This window comes from Agelaius phoeniceus, chromosome 1, assembly GCF_051311805.1.
Source record: "Agelaius phoeniceus isolate bAgePho1 chromosome 1, bAgePho1.hap1, whole genome shotgun sequence".
NCBI classification, from domain to species: Eukaryota; Metazoa; Chordata; class Aves; order Passeriformes; family Icteridae; genus Agelaius; species Agelaius phoeniceus.
This window is the reverse complement of record NC_135265.1, coordinates 111,013,909-111,037,673: the sequence shown is the minus strand read 5'-3', so window position 1 is coordinate 111,037,673 and position 23,765 is coordinate 111,013,909. Positions and strand designations below refer to the sequence as shown.

The window sequence follows — 23,765 nt, the reverse complement described above, 5'->3', positions numbered from 1 at the left end:
AATTTTCTTAAAGCTTTTATTCTCTTTGTAGCTCTTTCAGAACCTTTCTTTTCCCCAACCACCATGCATATATACCAGCCTCACTTATCCAAGTTGCCACTTTTGTAGATCTGGCTCAAAATGAAGACAGGAGCATTATTTCACTCTATTTAACATTACTTTAAATAGCTTGAAACATTTTCCTACAGCTCAGACACTAATAAAATGAACTAGCACAAGAAAATTACAGTATGAATCTGAGTCTGTCCTCATCAAGGACAGCTAAAATTGACTAACAATGACAGAGATATTATTTTCATGTTATTTTTTTATCTAATGGAAGTGTTACAGATTCTGAGAATTGTAGAACTATAGAATGGTTTGGGTTGGCAGGGATTTTAGAGATCATCTAGTTTCAATGTCCCTGCCTTGGGCATGGACACCTTTGACTAGATGACATTGGTCAAAGCCCCATCCAACCTGGCATTGAACACTTCTAGGGACTGGGCATTCACAACTTTTCCAGGCAACCTGTTCTTTTATGATTAGAAAGGTTTGATAATGTGTCAAACAGTCTATTTCCAAGCAAGTAGCTAACCCTGTGAATTGCTGGAGACAGAAATGTTCTATTATGCAAAATAACAATTATTTAATTAAATATTAATCTACAAAAAAACCCCAAACAAACAAACCAACAAAAAAAAACCTAAACAAAAACCCAAAAAAACAAGTCCATGAAGAAAAAAATTATTTTTATTACTATTTTATTTATTTTTACCAAGGTATCTTAGATTGGTTTTTGGTTTGTTCATTTTATTAAACAGATTAAAAATCAGTCAGACAACGCTTTTCTGATCTAACTCTCAAATATTATGTATGGATATACATAATATTTTTGATCAACTGTTCTGACTCCATTACTCCAATTTTTTTATAGCTTTCATCTTTTTTTGATTTTTTCACTGTGTAGTTCACAGGCCACCTGAAAGACTACCTCTCTGGAGTCCATGAGACACAATAGCTAAAATTGCTGCTCAGACACTGACTTTATTCTCAAAGCCTTATTATTGTTACTTTCTTACATCATATCCTGCATCCTTCAGTCAGTCATGCAACTGTTTGTTCACACTTCTCCCATACTCCCTTTCACAGGAAAACTCTGGCCCAGACAGCCATGGGAGAGCTCTGAAGCCTCCTCCTCAAGCTCCAATGCTGCTGGGACGGGAGGCTAAATTAAAAACCCACAATGGTTGCAGTGAGCATCCAACATTTACTGCCACGGGCGGATCAGCAGCGCAGGTACTGAGAAGCTCCGACGGAGGCACTCAGTGAATGCAACAATCGTCACCGATACATGTATCAAAGGCATGCAGTAACTTGCACAGACAGACTGATAAAAATCTGCAAGTCTACCTCGTGAAGCCACAGCCCTCTACTTCTGAAGTGCTTCTACAAATCCAAGCCAGAGCATGTTTTAACATCACAACCATTTAGTGGGGCTCATTGTCATTGGAACTGTGTTATTACAAAGAGCAAGGATGATTCTTCCTCATAAGACAACTGCAGCATTCAAGATGGCTCCAAGCAGTAATTCCATTTCTTTTCAGTGTTTGCTCCTTGGGAGCCATCCCATGCTCCAAAAAGCACAGATTTCAGTAACAGACTTTTTCTAAAGACCAAGGGCATCAGTCCAAGACAGTCATAGGGTTGGTTATCCCTGACATTGCACTCAGATGGTAGCTCTCATTCCAAAAGCAATAGGGGAAGTTGGCAATGTTGATCCCTGAACATCCCTGAACATTGTTGATCCCTGAACATTCCTGATCTGGAGGAACAGGATTTTACCATGAAAAATCTGACTGCAAGATGAAACTGGGAGCAGCATCCATTTCTTGCTATTGATAATTGTCTACACAAAGGATGCTGAGGCTCATTATGGGCAGATCAAATGTCCCAGGCATGTAGCCTCATTTCTGTGATTCTCCCTGTCAGTTTCACAGGCCTGTGACCCAATACCTGAAAATCTACATACATACATACATACATACATATATATATACATATATATATATATATATATATATATATATATATATATGATTAGAACTGCAAGTCAGGAATTCAAGGGACCACATCAAAACATTTAATCCTTATTCTTCCCTCCCACCAAATACTTCCTCCTGGGATATCTAGCAAAAATTACTTTAGCTGTTGCCCAGGAGGGCACCTTCAGGAAGGTACATACCTATGGAGCCATGGGTCATCCTGAAACCAGCAGTGAAAAGGCATTAACATCTCTTTAATAGTCCATTATTTGAAGATTTCTTCTACAGTTAATTCTGAGCTTTTTCCACACCTAGATGACAAGCCTCACTATATTATTCTCCATTTTAAATTTTAAAACAGGAGACGTGTAGTTACAAAATGTCTCAAAAATCTTCGTTATGAATGAAACAAATTATGGAATAGATTAGAATGCATTAAGCACTACTGCTGTATGTAAAAACCTGCTGCAGCATTGCTGCATCAAACTCTCAAAAAAAAATCAAGAGACTAAGCCCAAATTGCCTCAAAAACCAGAAAATATGAATGAGAACCATTAACTGGATAAAGAATTCTCAATCTGTACTAGAAAATTGATGTTTTTTGTCTAGTCACTGTCAGAAAAAACACAATGCATCTAAATTCTAAATCATGCTCATTGGACAACTTTTCCTAATAATTTTATTTTCTTAGTTCTCCCATTTTTTAAAGCAGAATGTAAATTTTCACTAAAAGAGCAGATTCTGGCAAAGCCAGACAAGTCATAGTTCCTATCAGTAACAAAAGTTAGTAATTTCATTGATCTCACAAAACCAAAACTAACTTGGGTTGTATGACTTCTTTTCAAGTGTGAACAGACAAGGTGACCTTGAGGCCCTTTCCAACTCCACCTTCTATCAAAGTAATGCTTTAATTAAGATGCTTTTCTCAACTGAAACACCAAGTTCCAAAGAGGTTCTCATTGGTCCTACCAGTCTGGAATTTCTAAATTACAGAAATTCCAAATGAGATTATAAGAAGCTAGTATGATCAGAGAATGTAATGGTTTTGAGATAGCTGCCAGAATCTTGGTCCAGAAGAACGACAGCAGGCTATGGAAAATAAGGGTCTATTTTTTCCTCTTACCCTTGCTAGGTAATATTGGCAGGCAGGCATAGTGACATGGAATGTCACATGCTTCACTGATACAGCAGCGCCAGCAGGTGATGGATAACTGGGAATTTTAAGGCATAAAAAGAATTAACATTTATCTAAAATTAGATATCAATAGACATTCAGTTTCAATTTATGGAACAGAAAAAGGAATAATCAAACCAGATGGTTATCACTTAATGAAAAATATTTAAGTACTTTGGCAACACAATGATAGTGGCAAAGCCTCATCTTATATAAAAAAAGAAGGTTCAAGTCACCAAAGTAGGAACAAAGCATGTGGGACATGAATTTGACTGTAATTTACTAGACTCTAGACAGGCATCTCACCAAATATGTGAACCACTACACAGTTATGCAGGTTTTCCAGGCTGCTAAGAGTCAGCTAATGGAATCAAACTTTGACCTTCAAATGCTTGATATATACTTCAGGTAAGACTCTTTTCCTTCCCTAGATGTTAAGTTACATGGGAAGTTAACTAGGATATAAAAAATTATAAACCCTGACTGATTCATTAAATTCCTAATTCTGTCTGTCTATAGGATCTAAGCAAAATCACAAAAAAGAAAGAAAATAGCCTTGAATTCTCCAAAGCAAATAACCTAGTAGCTTAGGATCTTGTCTCTCAAGGAACACTTCTGAAGTTGTAGAGGTGCAGGAAATGTTGTTATCTGTAAGTCAGGCTATGTTCTATAGGATGCAACTGTCACCCACAGGATAATGATTTCTAGAGCTGACCCACTACAAGCAGTGAGGAGATTCTCATCACAAGCTTGTCTAGACCAATCTATGCATATAGGAGGACAAGTTTCAAAACATAGCATGTAATATGTGCCTTCTAAACAAATTACTTTCTGGTGATCAAAAAGCATTAACAATAATCTAGGGTGTGACCTGGAATATCTTCTACACAGAACTACAGCCCAAATAGCCTAATGAGTCTGATGACTCCAGAGCAACAGACTGAACTGTGGCTGCTGATCCTGGCAAATGCTGTCAGACAGAAACAAAACTTGATGCTACACTACAAAGCAAATCTTAGACACCTGAGCTACAAGAGGCCATGTCAGTCATAAGCTGCAATGCAAAAGCTGGATGCCATATGTTAAAAAACACAAGTAAAAGGTCCTCGAACATTGAGTAAAGTCACGTGCCAGGGTCCACAGATTTTGTCTTTCTGAACTCAAGAAGTTATAGAGAGCTGAACTCTTAAGTCAAAGAATGAAAATATCAGAACACTCAGATGCTCCTGTTCCAATGTCACAAACACCAGAGCTTGCTTGAACAAAAGTTAATGGAGCTCCTCTGGACCCCTTCAACACTAAGTGCCACCCCTCAACACAATCAGTGCACTGACATCAAAAAAGCTCCAGCATGTACTGCCAGATGGTTTATCTGTCTCCTCACTCATTTGATGTCTGTGCTAGAGCCATTCAGAAAGTTGTAGGTCAGCCTTTCAAACCAAGATTGGCAGCAAGTAATCAGTAGGCACCTCTCTACCATTTCACATTCCCATCAAGTACATCTCCTCCCAAGACAGTAACTCCAGCAACAGAAAACTATCTGGCAGGGCCTCTCAGAAAAAGAGCAGCCTCAGAGGGCCAGTATGTCAACAATTTGGGATTCTGTGGGGATGTTAATTGTCATTCAAAGTTGGTAAGTGATTAAATGAACCACTTATGACCAATCTGTTGTGCTTGAGCAGCACAAGGATTTGCTACCTAAACTCACAGGATGAGCAAATGCCATGTACCAAGATGTACTGCTTATTGCTCTGCCTTTGAATTGGAAGCTGACCCAGAGTGAAGGCTAAGATACTTGGTTTCTTCAGTCTGCAAGTTCCTCAGAAGGAGGATTTGCTCAGTTTCATCTGGAACCCATGGACCAATAATGAAATTTCCACTAATCACATCTTTTCCCAGGTTTTGACAGCACAAAAGGAGGCCTCTATTTAGTTACTGCTATTTACAGGGAATACCAAGACCATCATCATCACACCCAACAAAACAGAAAACACAATGAAGCTTACAACATTAAAAAACCCCAAAAACCCCATAAAAAAACCTACAAAAGAAAAGTTTTTACTCCTAAGTCAAGAGGTCAAGTTTAGCACATGATTCTCCCCATAACTGTAATTTGCTGATCACAGTATAAAGAGCAAAAGAAGCTCCAGCAGGAAGCATGGTAAGTTTAGTTTGGCTTTCCACCTTAAGAACAGCATGCTACCTGGTCCAGACTAAGATGCTGTAATGGCATGGTTTGGATACAGGGACTTGGTGAACTGGGCTAGCAAGTCCAAACTTAGCTGTGAAGGGTGGTAGGGTCTTGAGTGTGGTTAGGTGGAAACTACTTCACTGTGGTTGCACATGCAACTGACCAAATCTACTCTTGGAAGAAGAAAAACTAGAACAGTTATTTCAACGGAAAATCCAGTATGAGAGGAAAATATTGGCTCTTCTATAGAGAAAGGTAAGCCAGAAGACACTGGAAATATTTACTGTAACAGGGAATATTAAATTATACCTTAAGGCACTGAGAACACCTTCACACTATTGAGAAATGTTCATATTTAGGCTCCTGTTAGGGTCTTCTCCTATGATACCCTGCTTTGACAGAAATAATGTGACATTATTGAAAACAGGTCCCATTCCTGGGTAAGGTTCTTGCCTACCTAAAGTTCTGCAATGCCAAGAGTTAAAGGGCTGTCTCAAGATAAAACGTTAAAATCTCATTTCTCTCAATCTACCCAAGAAAAATGCAAAAGGTGAACTGAAATAGATGACATTGTTTGTAGATTTTATTCATTTTAAATCAAAAAATACTAAGCCCACACTTATTAATGGTATTTCACACTAACAAAATAAAATATTGACACCAAAACCACAAAAGGTAGGAAAAAAAAATAAGTGCAGGTTCAACCTTGTCTAACAACTGCAAAAATTACTTTGAATAAAACAAACAGGAGGAAACCCTAGAGCAAACCAAACTAAAATATAGCTCTTCAAAGCAGCATTGATTGTGGATCAAAGGGAAAGGCCATCAAAACTTCCCAAGCCACAATGTTTCTGCATGTCTGAAAAAGAATTAACTCAGAACAAATATGGAAATAATAGCAGGTCTCTGTTAAGCCAACAACAAAGAAATCCTTAATACCTTAAAACAAAGTTCTATCAAATTTTCCTTTTTAAAGACACATGAAGCTCCTTTAGCACAATGCTTTTAAATGTTATTTATAGTAAGAAAATCAAAGACTTAACATAAAAGTCAAAGGGATTATCATCAATGGTCTAGCTATGCAGAAGTTACTCTTCTAGTTTTCTGTTTCATTTGTGGTCTTCAAATACGAAGATGCGATACAAAAATACTTCCATACCGCAACACGATCTGTTTCCACTACATTATCTCAGCATAGCAGATGAAGTAACAATCAGCTTTTGGACAGCCAGCCACATTGAACAGTAGCATGCAAGTGAGCAATTTCAATGGCTGGTTTTCATGTTTTTTTCCAGCATCAGTTTAATTAATTAGCATATTTTTCTTACAGTTTACAAGAGGAAACAAACAGCTCTTAGTTAAGAGCTGGATCCTGTCAGGAGACCACTGCAAGAAACACATGAATTAAGATATGAGTATTACTCACCCAATATGCACATGTCACCTGAACCACAAGGACTCTCCATAGAACTTGGAAAGCACATAAGTCCTCAGTAACACAAGAAAACATTTCTTTCAGAACAAAATTCAGAGAAGAAAAAGCAAAAATACTAGAGAAGTGATCCAGCACACAAATAACCAAACAAGGACTACTGTTCTCATTCTTGGGATTTTCTTCTGCTTTATTCTCAGCTTGTGGCAGAGACTTAATTCAACTACATTTCAAAATACCACTTACAGGAAAGGGCAATAATAAGGGCAAGCTATTAATAAAAAAGTGTTTTTAAAATGTTACCATAAACTATCACCCTTCATAGGCAGATGGTCTGTGCTTCTGAGCTCTGCAATCCCAAAATGACCAGTCTCCACTCACTCTGTTCAGGCCTTTGGTTCAAAGTCCTACAAATAACAATGGATCATGTCTGGAAGTCAAATGATAAAAGTTGAATCATTGCAGCCTACTTAAAATTGTCATCAGTTTTTATGTGGCAGAGTATCCTTGGGCATGTTTTGTTCTCAGTATTGTTCATTTCAATAGTTTTTATGCAGAATTTTATGACATTAAATTTTTAAGAGGCAGAATTCACTACTTCAGGACTTCCAGCAATAGCTTGAGAGTCCTTGTGAAGCTAAACAGAAGATTTTTCATCTGAATGGAATCACTACAAATTGCTTTAACTACTCAAGTGTTTAACCTTTCTATACAATTTTAATGAGTTCCATGTATGATCAGAAAACAACAATACGGCTACATCAAATGAGGATCAACTAAAAGACAAAGGAAAAACAGGATGTTTCTCCTCCTTCCTTGAAAGGTTTTCTTTTGTTCTCATTCTTTTAAGTGTTCTATCTTAGTCTATCAGACACAAAAAGCAGAAAACTGGCATGGAGATAATGCCCAGGTCATACATAAGCACTGCTGTAGTCTGCACTGCTGCAAAGTACAAAGTGAGTTGACATATCGGGTCTACATCAAAGACATGCCCTTTGGCAGGTTGTAAAGACAAGTTGCAATTTTGTCCATAAAAATGTGTGTTCTACAAAATGGGCTCTGTAACATGAACTGTTAGTGGTATGCCACCATTCCATTGATCCTGCACATGCGTTCATTTCTCAGGAATGCTTGTAAGCTGGGCTATGCCTTGCCCTAAGATAAGCAGACTTGCATGAAGAAAAAAAGCAGTGTGTCACAGACAGAAAGATTCTACTCTCTGCAGGAGACTTCTTCCATAAAATGCAAGTTCTGATAGAGGGCATGCCAGTGGCTCCTGCTTTATTGCCTGTATCACATACATGGTATTTACAGTAAGAGATTAATAGAATGGGAGACCTTTCCTGCTTATGTTTTAAAAATTAAGAGAACAGCTTGAAAAAACACTGCATTGCAGGAGGTTTCCAAAAACTCCTTAATCAAATACTGAAAATGAGTAAATACAACATTGACAGTCTGGAGCCTCAGTGCTTACACATTACAATGTGTTTTAAGACAGTCATGTAATACATTTTTCCGAAGTACTTCTGCTTTTTTTATTGTGAATATGGGAAACAGAGAGCTGTGAAACAACTCCAGGCTCAAGTCCAGTTCTTGTGTTCCTTTTTATCCATAGCTATTATACGGTACATTACGAGTTTCAATATAGATTGAATACAGAGACACGACCATATCAATTTCTGTCATAATTACTGTGAGAGAAGTAGTAACAGAGAATGAATGAGGCAGAAGTGTAGCCACAGAAGGAAGATGATTTTATGACTGTGAAACAGAACTACTACAGAGACGCTGTTGGTATCATAACTACCTCTCCCACAGATTTCCTGAACAGCTTTGAGTAAGGTACTTAATCTTTCCATGTCTCAACTCTGCATGGGTAAAGCAGAGGTCAAAATACTTAACCTCATAGGCATGTTGCAAGTATAGAAACATTTGCATTTGGGAAGCTACTGGGTGCTGCTAATAATAGCTGTGTATGTACAATTGAAACATAAAATGAGAATCTGCATCAGCACTGTTTGAAAGGTGTACAAAAAATTAAGTACGGCACCTCACAACAAACAAAGAAAGCATAACTAAAATTCTGCAGCTTTACTGAGTGAACTTATAATAGTTGGGAAACTGGCATGAAAGTACATCATTGAAAGTGCACATTGTAATACATGGACATGAAAAACAGACTGATAAAGCAATGCCAGCAATGTTATCTGTATAATTTCATACTTTTTAGCACTTCACTTTGAAAGCCTAATATTGTTGCAATGTAAGAGCTTTTATAGAAAATCTACAATGTATATATCCATACACTGCCCTATACATTAATTCACCCTCTTTTTCCTAAAAATAATTCAGCAGTACACAATTTTACAACATATTGATCTAGGTAAGTCATGAGTCGTTTTTTGTGAGTAGGTATCAATCACTTCATTGTTTACTTGTCTGTGAAAAGAAATTGATTTAATCAAGCCATGCAGTAATACATTATTGATGTATCCCAAGAAAACAAAGTCATAATGAACCATCAGGGTCCTGACATAAAGCACTGTAAGGAGCAGCAATTTCAGCTTCAGTCTTTCCTAGTGATTTGCAAACATATGTGACTGTATACAAGTAGCAAAGACTAATGCAAGACTGTAGTTGGTCTGAGCAGCAGCACATGTCATTCACATAACAGACTTGGGACAAGCTCTGCAGAACTTGGCAACCCCAGGAGGCTGGACAAACCACACTGTGGACCTTGTGTATCTCCACCACTTACATACAGCAGTGTATCATCTTACATGCTACTTGATTTTAGCAAATCATTACTCTTCTAGGGGGAAATGTGAAGCAATAGGACATCGTGAAAAAAAGACTCTTAGCCCTTCTTCACAGCAGTGGCTCAGCCTTTGTTCTCCAGAGGCTTTAAACTTTTCCATGTATTAGACCACATGGGAACAGCAATTTTACTCGATACACAATAAATTCCTTTATGCACATTTGTCAAACAAAATACGGCTTACAATGGTAACTGTAGCAGCAGCTTGAAAGAGTAAAGTTAGGATAGCAATTTGATGTATTTTATAGACTTTTGAATGTGTGTTCGTCAGCTTAGAGCACGGAGAAACAAGTACCAGAGCAACATCTGCTGCCAAAACTACTTTGGCAAAGGTGAGCATTTTACTGCAGTGAAACTTCTGTTACAATCACGAAAAATAAGCGAGTACAGTAGCGACACCATATCAGAGCATCTTCACTAATGCTGCATTATTACAATATGTTGGGGGACGTATAATGAGCCACATCAGAATTTAGCACTGTCCAAGCCCACGAGAGTACCTCGATACAGCTTACAGAGACATCTATAGGTAGTGTCTGTCTAATACCTTATAATTATTTACGTAGGAGAGGCTGAACTTCCTATCTAGGAATTCATATAACGAGGTGAAAACATTTTTACAAGGAAAGTGCTTCACAAATACACTAAACAAATAATAGGAATAAGATAGCATTACCGTCTACCAGAAACAGATGCAGGACTAGTAATGGCATGTTACTTAAACAATTCAATCTGTATCAGAGATGAATAAAAGATAAAGTTCGTGTGGATACAAAAAAGCAGCGTAGCCAGCAGCCTATCTTTCCAGTTTTGTCATCTTTCTACGCACTCGGCTGGAGCTGAACCAGACTCAACTTTGCAGAAGACACGCATACGGACGTGTACAACCATACGTGCTGTACTGTGTGTAACTATTTGTTGTAAAATTCCTCGAATAGAGAGAACCCAGACGTACTCCGAAACGGGAAAACAACATAAACGATGTACTCTGTTACACTTAGCGAACAGTAATACAGAATCATGAGAACAGATACAGTAGGGTAAGGGAGACAGTTTCTTAATGAAGTGGGGAATGGACCGAGTCTCCAGAGGCACGGAGCCTTTTCAGAAGCGGGTTACATTGCCCTGGACATTGCCCAGCTCCGTGGTGGAAGTACAGAGGGTGAAGCGAAATCCCAGGTCAGAGATGTCTCTAACGCCCCTCACCCCTGTCCTGTCCCCACTAAAGGGATGGAAAGGCAAATCCCGGCTATTTCACTTTTCTCTAAATTAAAAGGAGGAATTTCCTCGGGATATCTGATGCACGAACTTTGCAGAGATATAGACACGGTCCCTGGGTATTTACACACACACACACACACACACACACACATATATGCAGAAAGAAGAAAAGAATAGAGGCATTTCCTCACGCACGCACCGCAGAAAGGACGTAAGTATTTCTCTCCTCCAGGCAGGCAGGGACGGGCGGCAGAGCCGCGGGCTGCCCGGACCGCCAGCCCGGCTGAGCCGGGCACCCGCACCCGCACCGCTCCCGCACGGGCACTCCCGCGTTCCTGCCCGCTCCCTCGCACGCACGCCCCGGCTCTCTCTGCTCGTTCCGGAGTCCCTCGCACACTCCGTGCCCCGGACTCGCTCACACGCTCTCTCTCTGTCTCTCCCCCTCCCGTCCCGCCTCACAGTGGCCCCGACCGCCGGCAACAAAGCGGCGGGCGGGCAGCGCGCCGGGCTGGCGGCGGCGGGACGCGCTCGCCCCGCACACACACACACACAGACACACAGACAGACACACAGACACAGACACACACACACATACACACACACACATACACACACAATGCTGCCGCTGCCACCGCGGCACCTACCAGGCGGGCAGCCTCGGCCCAGGTGCGGTCCTTCTTCTTCCTCTTGTCTTTCATGTTTGCATCTCATTGAGGTGGTTCGGGGGGGGGGAGCGGGGGGAGGGCGGACCGGGACTGGGGGGGGGGGGGGCCCGGAGGGGTTCCGCACGGACAATGATACGGTGACACCGAGCTCTGGAGCCCCCGGGGCGGGAGGGGCGGGGGCGGAGGAGGAGGAGAAGGAGGAGGAGGGTGGGGGCAGAGGCTCCCCGCGGCGGCGGCACAGCTGTGACAGCTTGAGGGATGCTCCGCCGCGCTCACAACAATGCGCTGTGACGTCACGCGGGGGAACCGCGCCCGCGCCCAACATCCCCACGGCGGCGGCGGCGGCGGCGGCGCCGGCGCCCCCCGCCCCAGAGCGCGCCCGCCCCCCAAGCCTCGCGAGAGCGCGGCCGCGGGCCGGGGGCGGTGGCGAGGGGAGCGGGATGGCGGGCCGGCCGGCGCCGCCGCACTACAACTCCCGTGGTGCTCCGCGGCGGCTCCCCGGGGACGCGGCGCTGGGGGCGCTGCCGGGGCGGGGGCGGCGGGCGGAGGTGGCGGCGAGGGCGGCCCCCTCGGCCCCTTCTCCTCCCTCTCCGCCCTGTGCCCGCTTCGCGCCGCGCCGCGTTCCGGGAAACCAGCCCAACATCCCGCCGGGCCCTCCCCCGGAGTGCGAGCCGATCGCTGGCCCCTACTTACGGCTGCGGTCGTCCCCCGCCCCGGCGGTGCCCGCCCGTGCCCTCCTGGCTCCGGCCGGAGCCGCTGCGGGAATGCCGAAGCGAAGGCAGCCCCGGGCGGGCCGGTGCCGGCGCGCAGGGACCCCGCGTTAGCGATTCAGCTCCTCTTCTTGTCGGAACAGGAAAGAACATCTTGTTCCAGTGTGTAAACAAAGGGAGTTGATGTGCTGCGCTCGTAAAACCGCCGAAGGAGGTTTTCTTTAATTGGATGACCCAGGATTAAGATACCCACGAAATGCGGAGCGAAGGGACTTGGCACACCTTCCTGAGTTGCAGGATATTGTTATGCGCGGCTTGTTTCCTCCCTTCGCCCAGATTATAGCCTGCATTAGGAATATTATCGAAATACATTAGGTATTTTTTGTTCGGATTGAAACGAGTTAGAAATTATTCAAGGTTTCCTGTATCCATCTACTCAGTGCCTGCTCTCCCTCCTTTGTCCTCTCAGCAGCACCCGTGTTCCGCCTTGCCTTATTCCTTTGGTAACATTAAAAATTATTTCTCCATAAATACACAGTTTTGGGGGGAAAAGAATTACGCCTAACCAACTACCACAGTGCTTAGCCTGTTTTACCAAGAAAACGACCAGGACAGCCCTGAGAACCTTGAACCTCTCAAGGAAACAGAAGAACCTGATAGCATCCCCCAAACACTCTAAAGGAGCACTCACATTGTCTGGTGGTTTGCATCTTCCTCCTCATACTTATATTTTAGTGGGAACTGATGCATGGAAGATAGCACCTTTCCAGATTTCATTATTCACTCGCACTTATGTAAAAATATTAAAAATACGCGCAAAACAAAATTCTGTTAAAACAGCTGCTTCTAAATTTAGTTTTGATTCCTGTCTATACAGCATTAAGCAGAGGATTTGAGTACGCCTCAGAAATGTTCTTGAGAAAAATGTTGTTGCAGCTGCAATGTTTCAGGTTTGACATAGTGCAAAAATTTTTACAATCAGCCAGTTGTCGACACAGGTACATATGCCTTTGTTATTTACTGAATGCTGCCTTTGTCACCTTAGTAACATGTAGAAAGAAAATGCTTGCTGTTACTATCACTTCTCTATGTCTTGTGGTTTTGACTTCATTTCCACCTTTTTATGTCTCTGCCATACTTTAGTTGTTTTTTTTTACCTTTGCATTTCCTCACCTTTAGTGACTTTGTACTCCAAATCATGCAGGTTTTTTTCACATCTCATCACCCATGCTAAAAGCCTAAGTTTGTAGTAATTGAGTACTTCATTACAGCTGCCTTTGAAATACCTTCATTGTTTTCAGTACTGAAAATACAACAAAATAGAAAAAACGTAGGGACATTTATCAGTCATTGCCATCATAGCTGGCTGTTGGAAGACAGAAAGAAATATTCTGCATTAGTTCCCATCTCTTCATAGGTGGCTGCTTCACGTACATAACACGAACTTCTGTTACAAGACCTCTGGTGTTGCAATGGTGGTGTTGGACAGAAAAGGACACTGTAGGGAAAAAGAAGTTCAGTGAGCCCCTAAAGCTAATCTGACTTTGTGGATTTTTTGGTTGGTTTGCTTGGTTTCTAATATTGTCTGCTACAGTCAGGATTAGACTTCCTTTTGGTATTTCTGTGGACCCCTGGAGTAATCTTTTTAGTTCTATTACAATGGTTAAATGACAGTGTCATGCTGTCATTTAATTTATTTGCATCATTCTTACACAATCCAGGTGCTCCTAAGTCATAGAGTGGTTTGGATTGGAAGGAACCTTAAAGATCATCTAACTCCAACCACTCTGCCTTGGGCAGGGACATCTCCTACTAGACCAGGTTCCTCAATGCCCCATCCAGCCTGGCTTTGAAAGTTCCTTCTGTTGTTCACATGAAAATGGTTGGGAATCCTGTAGTGACAATTAGGGGCACTGTCCTTGCTGAAGAAAGAAAACCTGTTATGCTGTTTGCTGTATTGGGGGACCCACTGGAGAGTACCCACCAGAGTAGAGAGCTGGGGGGTTCTCTCCATGTTTCATGATGGGATAAAAAAAAAGGAATCTGTACTCTTGAAATAGATTTTTTTTTTCTGCAATAGATGTTGTAACTGAGTCCAGTAAAGTTTGCCAGCATACACAGAAACCAAGTGCCTCAACAGAGCAATACACTTCTGCTTTAATGGAGTAAAGTCTTATGTAAGTCTAGAAGTACAGCAGAAAAAGGCCAAGTTCATCTTATGAAAGAGGACATTTGCTATTGATTATAGGTACTGTTTACTTCATGAGCTGGACCTGACCCCACCAGAGATCATAACTGCTGCTTCTCTCACTGAATTGGCAATAGGAGAATTGAGAAATGGTAAACTGTCTTCAAACTGGAACCATTGGAACTATGGCTAAAAGCTCAGCATATTTAACACATACGTGTGTATATATATATTGTGTATGTGTGTGTAAATACTTATAGAGTATTGTAAACCAGATTGGATAACCTGCAAATACTGCAGAAAGATGTTGCATTAAAATACATAATGAATTTTTACCCGAGCAATATTTATGTGATGTTATGGTACCAGATGTTACTGGTTTGACCATGAGTGGAATCAGTGGTTTATTATGGATGTATTTGTGTTCAGTTACATTTTCTAGCATCCATAGAATGGCCAAATGATACTAAGATAACATTGGAGGCTGATTTCTTAGCTTCAGTACCCAGAGAATGCATTTACCTGAACTGCTATAGAAGTTTTGGGTTTGACATTATCTAGTAAGCCATCTGAAGAACATTATTCCTGTTTCCTGCATAGAAAAATTACTTTTGATGTCTACTGCCAATTTTTATTCTTGTGTACAGTAATACTCCTGTTAAGCTGAAATCTGTGACCTCCACTTCTTATGCAAGTGTTTATATATATATAAATATGCATTGCTTCAATACAGTGAAACACTGTTTCAATACAAATTCCAGTTTCAGCTCTTACAAAAGAACTAGTATCAGCTGTTACATGAAAATGCCATATGTGTGCAGAATGATTTATTCACAGCATGACAATTCAATCTAATGTGCCACTTCTACAATGGAAATTACATTCTCTACAATTGAACAAGAGATGCTGAGTTACAAGATAATTAAGAAAATATCCCAGAAGATACTAATGGAGTCACTGCATTTCCTAAATTAGTGTTAGCACAGTGGTGACAAAAAGAAAACCATAAATTATGGGTTTGTGTGGACTTATGGGAAACCAAAGCCATTGGGATTGACAATTGACAGTTAACCATTTACAGAAACTGGTGTCGTAGTTGTAGAATGTGTTTTATACTATTGATTTAAAGAATGGCTATTGCCAAGTATCCAGACAGTTTGAGCTTCACAGCATTTATTACACTTTAAGGAACTTACCTCTTTTAATCATATGCCATATGGACCTGAATCAACATACCAAGTTTTTCAATTATGTTACTAAGTCATAATAACAAGCTCAGAATCTAGTATTATCAGGATGATGTTACTGTATTTGGAAAGTCTCCTGAAGTTGATGAAAAAAACCAAATCCTGTAGTCTATATTTTATACGGGAGGTTGAAAGTTAAATTTTGCTAAATGCTGACTCATATGCACAGAGTATTCTTTTCTTGAGCATGCCATTTCTTCTCTGAGATTTGTAGAGGTCATAGAATATGTGGAAGAGCTCACTCTTCCCCCCCCTTCCCCGCAAAAAAGAAAAGAAAAATCACAACCATATTTTTCAGTTCTCAAATCAAGGTGTGCATTATTTAGGTACAGCTAAGTTATGTACATTTATTCCTAACTGTGTAATGCATGAAGTCTATTAGAAACAGTGCACTGTGAAATCTAAAGTTTTCCAGAGACCTATCTCACCTTAGCAAATTTGCAAATAATGAAAGCTTTGACTGTAAATAATGAGGATTTATTCTGTTGGCTTTACAGTTCACCACAATTGTCATTACTTTTGTCTCAGAGCAGGAATGGCCAAATACTGTAAATGTAGGGTTATTTCCTTTCTCCCTCCTATTGCTCTCCTGCAGGCAGATAAACACTCAGGTCTTTTTTTCTGGCACTGCAGCTGATCTAACAAACGTGGTTGCAGCTAAGCTGTGGTCCACTTTGCCCTCCCAACAGGTGAGAAGTGATACACCCAGCATAGAGAGCTTCCCAAGCAGTCACCTTCCAAACCACCTCCAGCAGCACTTCCCTTGGCCCTGCTGGCTGTCATTTTTCGTACTAGGGATGCGGAACCACCCTTTCCCAAATCCATAGAGACAATTTCTATGAGAAGGCTCTTGTCTTTGAACGATGAACAGTTTACAAGATGCCATAAAAATGTTGGAAAGAAAATATTTCTTTGTACATACACAACAGAAGAGTAGAGAACCTGCCTCTGAGGCATTGCACCCCAACTGCATATAGATCACACCTCCTGGTAGTTCTGTAAACCTCAGAGGAGAAGGAAATGTCTGCAGATGGCTGACAAGATTACTTTCATTTTTATATGACACAGTTTAGTCAAATCAAAACCAGAGCAGCTGATAGTTTATCTCATCTGCTCTTTTTTAGATGTTTATCTAGTTGATTATATGGAAGTTGCTGCGTGGATTATAAATATGCAATTACAAGAGAAAAAAAATTAAAACTGTTTTCTTTTAGTGTCTGATTTAACAGAAATTACATATCTTCCTATCTAGAAAGAGATTCCAGAATTCCTAATGTAGGGATGCTATTCTAATACCATATTTCAACCTACAGAATGAACTTCACCCACAAGATAGAGACGTGATGAAATATCACCTCAAGTTATGTAGGATTTCAAGGAATTTTTAAGGTGTCCCAGACGAGTTACAGGCAAAATTCATACAATGTGCTCATGGTAAGTCTCAAGTTGTCATAACAAACCAATGATTGCAGGACAAGTGCTGGCATCCAGAACCTGATATGAAGAACTAAAGTTTAATACTAAAACTACTTACCAAAATTAAGAAAAGTGACTCATGGAGTACCATTGCAGCCTACCCCTTACATTTTTTTTTTTTCTGTGAACAACTGATATCACAGTCAGTTTTGGCAATCACATATTTTTTTGGCAATTATTCCAGCTATCTAGCTATCTTTCTGTAAGAGGCAACCATAAAATGACCCAACAGAGTATTTACATTGTGCAACATCTGCTGCTGCACTTGCTTTCTGATCTGTTTTCATTCACAGTTGAAAGCTGTAAGAATTAATACCATTTACCTTCTTACAATTAATAATTTTTTTTTTTCTGAGAATATATATAAAATGTCGTCATCAGGTAAATAATGATTTATAGTATAGCTGATGAGGAACTAGAATTTTAAAAGAGAATTTACAGATGACCTGAAAAAAATACAAAAAAAATCAAACAAAACAATATAAAAAAGTAACAAACAAACAAACAAAACCCCAAAACCAAACCAAAAACCAAAAAAAAAACCCTCAAACTTGGAAGACCTTCTCAATGGACTAATTGCAAATTTAAGGAGTAAATGCCATACATGTAATCACATAAATAATTTCCTAAACTGATGCCTGGAGACCTACACACTTTGAACTAAATTTTGCTGTGTTGAGATTCAGATACAAAACACACAGTTCAACAGCATGAAAAGTAATAAAGATCATGGTTGTACTACAGATATGCAATTCAAATTTGCCTTTGTAAGTTCAAAATGGAATCCTATGAAAAGAGAATTTGGAATATAAGTTGTCTCTCTAGTTTGTTGGGGGAAAGGACTACATACATATAAGCTATCTTTGGGATAAGGACACACCTGCTTGCACCTGCTTGCCAAGGGCAACTTGGAAATATTTTGAATTGTTTGTGCATAATGGATTGCTTTCCTTTACCTTCTTTGCTTTGCAAGATAAATGAACAACACAGTCTTCTCAGCCTTCTGCTACTTGCAGGTATCTACCTACATGCATCTGTGACTTCTGGACAATAATAAAAAGAGGAGAGAAATAAAATATTAGTTTATTAACACCACAGACTTCTTAAAAAGGAGAATGGGGTCAATGCAGTGCTGGCAGAGGGCATTTCTCAGGTGCACTGATGTGAAAAAGCAACTTCAGTCTGGGGAATCTTTTTTTTGTGTTTAGTTGAGACTTGCTGTGGAAGTGGTTGTGGGTTTTCTCTTTTGCTGCTCCTTTATGGCTGCGAAAACCACCATCAGCTATACCACATATCATATGATGCTTCAGCACAGATCAATAACCAAATCTGGTCTAGATGTATTATATTATATTTCTCTATTTGAGCTGTGCCAGTTCTGCAGGAAGAACGACATATTCTCTCCTGAAGTTAGCAGACAAATCTGTGAATGCTTGGAACAAAGAAAGACATTGAGGTGCTGGAATGTGTCCAGGGAAGGGCAACCAAGTTCATGAAGGATCTGGAGAGTAAATCCTATGAATAGTGGCTGAGGGAGCTGGGGATATTTAACCTGGAGAAAAGGAGGCTTGGGGAGACCTTATCACTCTCTACAACCACCTGAAAGGAGGTTGTAGCAAGGTGGGGGTTGGTCTCTTCTCTCGGTCACCTAGTGACAAGACAAGAAGATGTGGCCTCAAGCTGCACTAGGGAAGGTTCAGGTTGGACATTAGGAAGAATTTCTTCATGGAAAGGTTGTTAAGCATTGGAAAGGGCTTCTTAGGGAAGGGGTGAAGTCACCATCCTTGGAAGTGTTTGAGAAACCACTGGATGTATCCCTCAGTGCTCTGGTGTAGTTGGCATGGTCGTGTTTGGTCAAGGGTTGTACTCAATGGTCTTGAAAGTCTTTTCCTACCTTGATGATTCTGTGATTCTGTAATTCTGCTGATTGAGGCCCCTGCTCTGCAAGACACCCCATTCACACCAATACTTGCAGTGCCAGTGCCATTTTACAGATTGTCTTATATTGGCTATTTAAGTATAATAGAAGCCAAATAATGACCAATAACATAATTATTAAAATGACAGTATTTTCTTTATTAACCATAAAAAGGTATGTGTTGTAATTTGCAGCAGAGACTGGTCCTTGGGAGTGTGAATCTAATGTGGTAACCACATCAGGTATTAGTTTTTAGGCATCATAACAGCAAAAGTATATAGATACATATATATATCTATATGTAGAAGTTGAACTTATGGACATTTGACTTATATTCTCTTTTTAAACTGTAAATAAATATTAAGTTTAAACATTCTGTGAATATCACACAAGAAACCCAGACTTACAAACATGCTAGTTAGAACTATGAGGTTAAAATTTTTTATTTCAGTTTTCATAACTTGGTTTCTTCAATCATCTTTCAGGTTATGTTCTCAGCTACTTTCTGCTTTATCTCAGATAAACTTATGCCCATGCTTATACAGTTCTATTCCTTTGAGTCATCCATTGTTTATACTCCAGCCATTCAACCAGAGATCACATAGATCTTAAAGAAATAAAGAAAATTAGTGTTTGATACCACCTTTTTCCTTTTGTAAGAAAGAATTTCCCACTATAGTTAAGTAAAACTTTCATTTCTATTCATATATACAGTTCATCATGTTCATTTTAGGCAACAAAATTTAATTAAAATATAATTTCAATATTGAGCATATGACACATCACAGTTTAGTTGGCATGTATTTGCCCACTCAGTGACATTTCAAAGTTTAAAGGAAGGTGAAGTCTGAATCCCTTTCTATTCCCAGTTCTATACCTTTTTCAATTTAAAATATGTAAGTAGCCCACTGAAGTTCATGAAGTTAGCTGTGTTAAGGAAATATTCAAGCATTAGTAGAGCCAGGCTCCCAGCATGGCAACATGTAATACTGGAAACTCTTTGGCTGGATTGCAGAGGGCACATGGCAGAGACACATACCTATAATGTCTGGATCTGCTGTTTCTTTGTAAATTCTTGAAAAATCAGAAGTGAGTGTAGCACTTTCCTACTATGCCTAGTAGATCTTGTACTAAGATATGAAAATAACTTACAGAAATTAATGTTTTAATTCTATATTTTCCAGATTTTTTTAAAGTATCCTTTTAAATATAAGAGTTTATGAAGTTAAGAAAGTTAATTTTAAGTAACCATTTAAAATTAATTAAACACAGACACAGATGATTTTGTATGTTCTTCTAGAAGAATTAACACCTATGGATGTTCATTGCCATTACTGCACATTGAAAGCATAACTACACTGGGTTTTATATGGCCCTTGTGAAGTTTGTGGACAGGAAACCCTATCAACAAATTATGATAAGTTACTGGAAAGCTAATTTCAAAAATGTAAGGATTTGTATGGCAAATGACTCTTTTTAGAGCCTGAGGCTTGGGCAGGAAGTAAAGGTTACAAGGTGGATTATAAGTGTGTGTGCAATTCATAATGAAGGTTTGTGGACTGTGAGCTTTTTAGATCAATCCTTCAAATAGCTGCCTTTTGAGTTACACTCAACAATTATAAAGGGGAAAACCTGTAAGGAAGTTACTTGGGGAAATGAAAGAATCTAACATATATTTTTAACAGGAGAGTATAATTTCTGATAGCTGCCTTTCTAGCTGACTCGGTTTCTCTAGTCAATTTGCATTTAAGACATGATTAAAATAACCTTATAATTTGCTGCATTCATCCTGCTACAACTTATGAAAAAGGAAAGAAACTAGGTATGCATAATTACTGAGAGTGTTTGCAAAAGAATAATATTCTGCATTCATAGCATTTACCCTGCCTTTATAAAGGCCAGCCATTTGCATGCATCAAAAATAAGACTTTTTATAAAAAAGGAGAAGTTGCCTTTATTTGATTTAAAAGATCGTAATTGGTTATTTTTAAACAAGCAAGGTAACTGGTACAAGGAGTGCTTTACAAGCAGTTTTTCAGAGCATATGACAATGTTCTATATTAATAAGCATTGTGGGAATAACACATCACTTATGCCAGTCCAGTTATAATAGTTATTATGTAACCATTATATATATTATAATGATATTTTAGGTAGGTAAATTACAGCATTACAGCTCAGCAGCAAAAGGCCTACTGTAAAACTTCCTTACACAACATATGCTAAATTCTTAGATGCAAATTTGCCATTGAGGAAGGGGCCAGCTCACAGCCTATACATCATTTACATGATGTATGACAGTCTACGTTACCTATTATGCAGGAGCATACTAGAGTGAAAATACCAAGATGTGTTTTTAATCTTACACGTGATAGAGATCACTGGTATTTTTCAGTTGACTGATGCTCACTAAGTAGCCCAACCACATCAACTGCAAACACATCCTATCCCAAGTGAATGTGTCCTAGCAATTTTAAGGAAAAATTGTTCATTTTTCGTTTTCCACACCAGGGTTAGTCCTTGGTTGCTAAGATCTATACAAGGCTGTTCCTCTAATTGACTGTTTTAAAGACCAGTTCTGTAAACTTTTACACGGAGGATTTATTTCATGCATCCATGAGGTGATCTTAAGAAATATTTCACATGCTTACAAGCAAAGAAAATGCTGAGATGCCGGAGATTAGGCTCAGGCATAAGTGCCTTAATCCAGTCACAAACCCCAACACTTTTCCCCTAGATTTTCTTTGCCTGGAAACGTACAAAATCCCATGGAGCCTCCCTGTTGAGCTGCCCATTCCATGCATGCTTGATACCACGCTGCTTCTGTGTGTGTCTCCTGTGAGCAGCCAGGCAAGGCACCTGAAACTCTACCTTAAAGATAGCAAGCAGTGTGTGTTGGGGCATCTGGTTACATTTAGCGATTTACTGAAAGAAAACAGTCCACTTGTAATTGAAGAATTTAGTAAGGCGCCTAATACTCCATCTCTGTTTCTGAAAAATGGGAAGGTATTCTTTTATTTACTAACTTTAATGCTGTAGTTATACTTTTTAAGTATCACTTTAAAAAGTATCACTTTTTAAGAGTGAATAAGCTAGCTAAAATATACAGATTTTCTTTCATAAGATCAAGTTTCACATAAAATTACTCTAACTTTACTTTTGTGGTTATCCATACATTATTAAAACATTCTTTTCCTTTGGCATTTCTTCTGTGGGGAAGAGGCTGGAACAAGAGTTTCAGGTTCCAGAATAAATGGAGGATGGTTATTCTGGTCTGAACAAGCAAAACTGTGGTTGCTGTAGTCAGGACTGCAAACCAGATTTGGTTTAAAAAGTATCATATGTGAAATCCTACATGGCACAGAAGAAAGAAAATGTTCAAATTGAGATGCTACACTATTACAGAAATTCTACACTCAAATCCTGGCTCTGCTCTTTCTTTCAATGCCCTGGAAGTCAGTTGCTTTTTCTCTAGCACAGTTTTCCAACTCGAACTAGAGATATTAACATTTAATTTTTTCCTCCATTTGTCTTCCTTGCTTATTCAAATTGAAAGCTTGTCTGAACAGGGACTGAAAATCTCTTGGTATGTATACATCATGCAATAAAGAAGAAACCTGATCTTGGTTTGGTCTCTCAGGCTACCATATGAAGGAATGTATATATATTTCTTTATATATAAAGGTAAGTTGTGTGATATTTAAAAAAATAAAATTTTCCAATGAAAAATTATTGTCTCACTTTTTTTTTCCATGAAGATTTCTAATGAATGTCAAATGTTGAAATGTCGCCTGAGAGCAGTCCAGTCTGTGGACTGAGGGGGAGAAAATTGTCAGCTGGCCAATAAGAGCAGCTTTCTGGATATTTTGTGCAAATGGAACATCACAAAGATATGAACCAGCAATAATTTTATCAGACTGCAAAACTGAATGAATTTGGCAGTTCTGTACAAAGGAGTTTTCAGCCTTTGGTAACATATGCTAACATAAGAATAAATTATTGTACTAGTGGCTGTTTATAAATTCTAAGGAGAATTCTCTTCCCCTGTTTATTTTTAAGTAAGAAATATTAATTGTGTGCTTGGATTTTTTTTCTCTTTTCTAGTAATTCCACTTTCTGAAGAGTTTGAGGCTCTGAGAGTAGTGAGATAAATTGTCATACCTGTGTTCACTTTCAAAGGGTTCCTTGAACTCAAATCTCCTCTGGTTTGGCAATTTCGTGACTGAAAACCACTATACCAAACATCATAAAACACAGTCAAAAGGTTTAAATTCACTTGAAGTTGGTCAGGTTTAACTTGAAGAAAATTACTCTTCAAAAATTACTCTTTACTACTTAAAGTATGATCTACTGGAGAAAAATTCAGCCATGGATTTTCGTACTTTCCCTACCAGAAACTGTGGAGTCAACATGGTTTGCCTTACTTCTGTAACTCCTATGCTTCTGCTTTCCAATATTAAGACTGCACAAGCTGTGTTAATGATTAGGTCTACGTTATTTTTATGTGATTCCAACACTATTCCAACAAAACTATTCCTGCTGTTTGTTTTATCTCCAAGTAAATATATGCACTTTTACTATGCAGAGAGATGTTGGGTTTTTTTTTTTCATCTGCGGAGACCATGAAAAGGTAAGAAACACTTGCCAGATTAAATATTTTTTTGTGACTAAACAGAAAGGCATAAAAATAACTATATGTAA

General features: G+C 39.4%; 1 protein-coding gene across 4 annotated transcripts in view; it reads right to left on the bottom strand.

The window, feature by feature from the left end:
- Nucleotides 1–12,495, bottom strand: part of ASXL3 (ASXL transcriptional regulator 3) — a 127,982-nt gene extending 115,487 nt beyond the window's left edge. For 2 of the 4 annotated variants that reach the window (XM_077185208.1, XM_077185204.1), the window contains exon 1: nucleotides 11,505–11,895. Coding sequence is in view for 2 of the 4 variants with exons in the window: in XM_077185204.1 (XP_077041319.1) it covers nucleotides 11,505–11,558 (54 nt within the window). In the remaining 2 variants the exon portion in view is untranslated. Of the gene's footprint in view, nucleotides 1–11,504; nucleotides 11,896–12,218 lie in introns of those variants that run through there. The other 2 variants (XM_077185200.1, XM_077185213.1) reach the window with 2 other exon arrangements.
- Between the last annotated feature and the right edge of the window lie 11,270 nt (nucleotides 12,496–23,765).